The sequence below is a fragment of the Mugil cephalus genome, chromosome 3, assembly GCF_022458985.1.
Source record: "Mugil cephalus isolate CIBA_MC_2020 chromosome 3, CIBA_Mcephalus_1.1, whole genome shotgun sequence".
Lineage (NCBI taxonomy): Eukaryota > Metazoa > Chordata > Actinopteri > Mugiliformes > Mugilidae > Mugil > Mugil cephalus.
The window spans coordinates 18,794,956-18,801,376 of NC_061772.1; the positions used below are offsets into that span (position 1 = coordinate 18,794,956).

The 6,421-nt window shown below is 43.0% G+C and overlaps 1 protein-coding gene across 1 annotated transcript in view; it reads left to right on the forward strand.

Moving 5' to 3' along the window:
- The window catches only part of prmt3 (protein arginine methyltransferase 3), a 44,266-nt gene extending 40,100 nt beyond the window's left edge, over positions 1-4,166 (forward strand). Inside the window, exon 16 of the mRNA XM_047581564.1 lies at positions 3,958-4,166. Coding sequence (XP_047437520.1) covers positions 3,958-4,067 — 110 coding nt within the window. The 3' untranslated portion in view covers positions 4,068-4,166. The remainder of the gene's footprint in view (positions 1-3,957) is intronic.
- Positions 4,167-6,421: the final 2,255 nt, after the last annotated feature.

The following is a 6,421-nucleotide window of genomic DNA, read 5'->3' on the forward strand; positions in this document are numbered from 1 at the left end:
CACAGGTTTTTGTTTTTTTTTGTTTTCTTTGCGTAAGAAAGTCCCATGATTGTAGAGGTGAGCCAGTGTCCTGGTTACCTGCTCAGAGGGGCCCTCGGAGCAGCTGGAACATGGGCGTGCGTCCGTACCCGGGATTTCATTGGTCGCTCGTCTGGTCTCAGTTCCTGCCCATTTTCGTGACTCGCCTCCTCCGTAGCTTGTCCCCCCCCCCCCGACCTCACCTGTCCGGTCCCAGCTTAAACACCTCTTCGCCTCCTCACCCCCCCCCCTCTCGTTTGAACTCTGAAGGTCCTTGAGCTGTCGAACAGCAGCAGCAGCCAAGCCGAGCTTCAAGTTTTCCAGGGCTATAATTCAACACATGGACAGTTATGTGCAGGCTGCCGCTCGGGACGCACAATCCATCAGATGTGCTTCTCAGCTCTGCGCTGACCAGGGAAGGCCTGAGAAGTAGAAATGAATTAAATGAAGGTAGACTGGGGCAGGAGGGAGACTGTCCGAGATGTGTTACTGAGATGAAGCACTGAAAATCACTGCAGTGTCAGACGTTTCGGCTCGTCCTCTTTCGTATGACGCAAAGGATTCCCGTGCACGTTGTAAATCGACTTTGTGACAGATGTTTTCAGCACCTTTACGTTGACACTGGTGCACGCTTTTAGAGAACCTGGAAAAATCTGCACGATCAACATTCAATTCCGCTAGTGAAGTAAATGCACTTACCCTCACTGTAGAGAGCTACAGATACTGGAGAGGTGTGAGCTAAGTGGTTGAGTGCAAACAGCTCCAACTCCAGCTGCGCATTTCCAATGTAATTTCATGGAGAAATGCCGCATTGGACTGAGACGGGCTTTTTCTGTGAACCTGGTTCTGCTTAATGACACTGGCATGGTGATGTACGACATGGCCACAAAAGCCCGGCTCCATTCCCCGACTCATTTCCACACATGGTTAATTCTTTCCTGCAGCTTCTGAGTGGCCGGTTTACTGAAGGCTCTGAGGGGCTTTTCCGCGGGGAGTTTGGACTGACTGATTACAGCAGAGCTGTTGGAGTCTCACCACAAGTGAACACACTCTCTGCCGTCGGTTGTTTGTATGGTTCACTACTTTAATCTGATATGTGAGGGATTAGTTGGACAGTTAAATGCAAAGTTTCAGGGCAAAAGTCTTTGGTCCCAAACCTCTGTTCTTTTTTTTCTTTTAGTGTTTTAAACTAAAGGTCAAGTAATTATTTCTTTGGCCTTCATCAGACTTTTCTCAGCTGCGGTTTAACGGCAGTGATCCAGAGTTCGGGGCACCAGGCTGTTTAACCAGTAGTGCTGCAAAATTAGCAGTTCCTATTGAATAATGAAGGCTTTTTTTCCTCTTATTTTTGTTTTTTGGGGGATTCCTCTCTTTACAGATACTATTGCAGGGTTACAATATTTGCTGGAAGCCAAATTGAATTTTGTAGCACAGAAAACAAAGTTTTGCTAGTGGAAGAAGAATCATAATTTGTCACTGATTCCAGAGGCGACAGTTCTTAAGCTTTAGTTTGTAGAGATGTGTATTTTTTTGTTTTCGAATGCTTTATACAGAGAGACAAAGAAAGGATTAGTGACCCTTTCAGTTGCAGTTGGGTTGTCGACCACTGACCCGGTTCATTAGGTAGGTGATAGAGAGCCATGACTTTTAGTTTACTTCTCTGGTCTACATATTTTTCCCACACTGCAACATTTCAGTTTGTTCATCACTGTTAAAATCTCCTGGCTGTGTAACTACAGCCTTTTAAACCTAAATTACTTTAATGCCTTAAACTTCTTACATACTTCTCATGAAGTAATAAATTTGCTCTATGGCTTACATGTAACTGTGATGTGTTGAGAACATCATATGTGACAAATTTTAATATTTTTCTAATGGTCGTGAATTTATACTGTAACTGCTTTCCAATTCTGTGTAAGGTCAAAGCTGACCTTACACAGAATTGGAAAGCAGTTACAGTATAAATTGAGAATGAGAATTGTGTAATTTGCCGCCCGTGGCAACGTTTTGGAAAGGGGCAGGCACTTTCACAAGAAAAGCTTGGCAGGTGATTGGTCGAACCATCTCATTATCACTGGTTTAAACACAGTAGTCGACAGTCTGGGGGTCTTTGAAAGCTAGCGAGCAGTTAGACAGGAAGACAGACCAACTTCATCGTCCACAAATTTCCTGTGGTGAAAAGTTGGTCTGGGGTCATTGGAAACTGATTACGTCTCTGGCAACATCTGAGCACTGTTGCATTGAATTTGTTCGCAGTGGAATGGTTCCTATTGGTTGGAGGACGATGCAGTAGTTTGCAGACCTATTTTTTTTTCTCAGTATCAGTTGAAAGACCCCATAATGAAATCTCTATGGCTTCACCAGGCAGAGTTGGAAGCCAGGAAAGTTATTGTGTGGTCTTTTGATCTCACCACTGTTGTGAGAATCCAGTTGCCTTACCAGGTAAGATCATAGCTTGAGATCTTTGGGTCCCTTTTAGTAGTTCAAAAATCTAGAACTAGATTAAAGGAGATGATGCTGAGACTAATGAACAACCTTCCTGAACCTTCCTTTCATGTCAAGTGAAAGTGGAAGTGTTGGGCATTAGAGGGAGATGTTACACGAGCTAAATACCCAATATAGTAAGTAGGATTGTGAAGCTACAATCTTATTTAACACTTTGTGTCAATAACTATTCAAATAGTCTAATTTCTGTTTGAGGCTCTTTGTTCTGAAAGGAATCTTGAGAGTCCATCTCTCGTTATTTTTCTACACACGCTGAGTTTTGCTTTTGTTAAAAGCCCCAGAGTCGAGCGCCGTGTCCGTCTGCCTCCTCTGCAGTGGAGTGACTAACCCAGAGCGCGGCGCCCAACTGCAGGCTCAGTGACAGCGGCGTTGGCATGGTAACCAGTAAGACGTGACAGCAGCGACGGTGGACGCCTCGCTGGAGAAAGCTCCTCAGTCAGCATTTTCCCTCCCCGTCCTCCTCTAACCTCCAGCAATGGGGAGCGCGTGGCGCACACACACACACACACAGAGAGGAGGTGGCGGTGACTGCGGGTGCGAGAGGGTGCTTGTTTGCCGATTGGGTAAACATTCATTTACCTCCAGCAGTCAAACGTGAAGTTAATCAGAGTGATTATGCGTCATAATCAGCAGCGTCATGTGCGTCGCACTGTAGACGCGCTTTCTTCTCGGTGCCATCTGGATATCCCTGCGCATCTGCATTCCCACGCATACACGCCCGCGCGCAAGTCTCGCTCATTAACATACATTAAACCACACTGCCTTTACTCACATCATCATTTCTATAAGCGCCAGTGCCTTCGTTCTGCAGAGGCCTGAGCTCAGCGTCATTGCGCTGCTGCAGGGCATCGGGATGGCTTCTTATTATGAGCACTTCTCTTTTCTTATGAGCACAACTAATCAATGTCTGAGTCAGTGAAAATGTTTTCTGTTTTTTAAAGTGGTTTTTGCCAAGTCTGGTGTGTAGATATAGACTTGAAAAACATTATTTAAAACATAGGTCTTCAATAGGGGGTCCGCAGAGGTACTGCAAGGGGGTCTCAAAATCTTTGGTTGATTAGACATTTTTATATATATATATATATATATATTTTTTTTTTTTTTTAATTCCCCCCACAAACTTAAGTTTCTTTAAATACACATTAACACGAATCCAACATATTTTAAGGGGATAAATGTTAGCTTAATATTGAATGCAAAATGATAGTGATAATAGTAATTTATATTTATAAATAGCACTAGACCGAGTTTAATGCAGAACACATATAATAGGGAGGGGGGTCCCTACTTAATCTCTCCATCAGTTTTGGGTCCTTGGCCTGAAAAACGTTGAAGGCCCCTGATTTAAAACATAGTCACAATCTGCAGTCACATCACCACAGATTCACTCGAACGTGTTAATGTTTGTATTTTTGTCTTTCTGTTATCCCACAGGAGATGAGCTCAAGGGGAAGATCACTGTACGTAAAAACAAGAAGGATCCTCGCTCACTGTTGGTCACCTTTGACTTCGGAGACAGGAAGCAGACTTACAGCCTGCAATAACGTCAGCCTCCATGTGATACATCCAGCAAATGTGTCCAGTTTTTTAGTAGCAATTCATGTACAACCGCAACATGTGTAATAAAAAAAAGTTTGACATTTCCTTTGTGTGATTTATTACGGATATGATATTATTTAATCTTTGCTTCAACGTCTGATTGTGTTTTAATTGTGATATTCACATACAGTCACAACTACACCACTGCTTTATTTTGCACCTTTATGTTGTCAATTTAATCTTTACTAGATGTACTTTATTAGTTAAACTTAATAAAAAGAAAAAGGAAACTAATATTTTGCAAAGATGATAAAGTTCCAGTACCTATAGCCTTTCAAATCAAGCGAAAAACCCAGGTCGACCTGGGATTTTGGATGTGAAAGTGAAATAAAATTGCTGCCTCTTTGGCAGCAATCACAATGCCAAGTCTTCTCAGATGAATCTTTGTGCATCTAGATGTGGGCTGGCCCTCTCGAGTACAAAGAGAGAAATCATTGCATTTTTGTCTGCACTGTGAACAGCGGTTCACTGATCTATCACCCCAGTTTCTGTTCCCATGTTCTCTGCACAGGGTTCCCTAGCTGCTTTCATCCGCATTTCCCTGCATTCATCCGTCCATAACACGATCCCCCCACCAGCAGCACGCTTCACCAGAGATGGGCTCTTGACCAGATGATGAGCAGTGACCAGTGTTTCCCAGACACAGTGCTTGGAATACAGCCCATAGAGAGGTTCATTTATTTATTTATTTTACCTTAAAAGAATCTTTCTCCTCATCCTCTCATGAGTCCTTTAAATATCATTTCTTAAACTCCAGTCCAGTTGGTGCAGATTGATGGGCCACACGCCTTCCATTTGAAAATACACCGCCCCTTACGTGCTACCCGCTTAAATGAAAATTAAAAGAATAAAACTCAAGGAAGTGGCTCTTAAACGGATTTAATGCTTTTGCCAAGTATTTCTTCTTCTCTTCATTGTCCTACTTTGAGCTGTGCGTGATTTTGCCGGGGGCATCATCCATCTTCCATGAGTTTACTGGGACAATGCAAAAATGAATTTAAGCTTCAAAAAGGCTGACTGAAGCCTCTTTACATACTTCATTGAGCAGCTCTGCTTACAATTAAAGATTTTTTTCCCTTCCCCCTTTTTTTTATTTTTTTGCCTGAGATGATGAATCCTAAACTCTGGGAAAGTGTAGTCATCTATGAGGAGGAGGAGAAGGAGCAGACTGTGGGGCCGGCTACCCGTCTATATTGGTGATTTGACTCATCACGTCTTCTGATATGTTCCTACTGCTCCTCTGCCTTTACATTAACACAGTCTGGTCTGCTTGCTTTTAGAGATTTAGTTGAAAGGAAACCATCCACTGGACTGTTACTTGCATATCATACTTCTTGAATATTTTACAACGTGAACCTGTTAAATTAACATTCAGACTTTGTAAACTCCTTGTTGAATTCCTTCCACACTGTGCTGGCATTTTCTGCTCTGCTGTTTACATAATAAGCATTGGCGTGCTCCCAAACGGACAAGAATTTAATTGAGAAAGCTGGAAATATTCATCTAGTTTGAAAATTGTAAAAGCTTCAGACAAATCTGCTGGTTTTCATTATTACTTTTGTTAACGGATGGCTTTTAAAAGCTTATTGAATCTGGACTAATATTATTTATAGTTTGGCAAGTCAAAGTGTTTCCAGACTTTTGTGTAGCCTATATTTACATATAGTTTCCCCCCAAAAGATTCATGTACTTAAGTTTTGTTTTTTTTTTTTAGATAAGACCTGATTCATTTCTTTGGGCTCATCCACAGTCATTATTACAGTTACATTAACTGCTCCTTTCTGAGGCACTTCCACAAACTATACGTCGAACTTGAACAGTAAAGTGCGCATGCTCTGTCAGTAGGGATGCTGCTGCTGTTGATGATGATGATGGTGGTGGTGGTGGTGGTGATAATGGGAGCCGTGCGCCTCGGGATGACCTCCTCCTCTGAATCGCTGCTTTCCAGGCGCTCGAAATGGATGCGGCTCCTTATCACTCAGGCGACAGAGGGAGTGATCAATTAATTACGCCAGCTCATGCAATTAACGAGCGCGAGGAGACACTCGGAACCCCCCTCCGCGCGGCGCACTTAGTTCATCTCCTCGATCAGGATTCAGTGTGCTGCCAGTAAAAAAATAAATAAATAATCTGACCCCGGCGCGTCAGCAAACGCACAACAGAAGTGAGCCAGAAGTAAACAAATAAACAACAACTGCTGTGGAGAGGTCAACGGATGTTAATGGCCCTGTCATACACGCTGCGTGTTTGCGTTGCTGCATGGGTTTAGATCTGTGTAAACTGCGCTTAAACGGCTCGG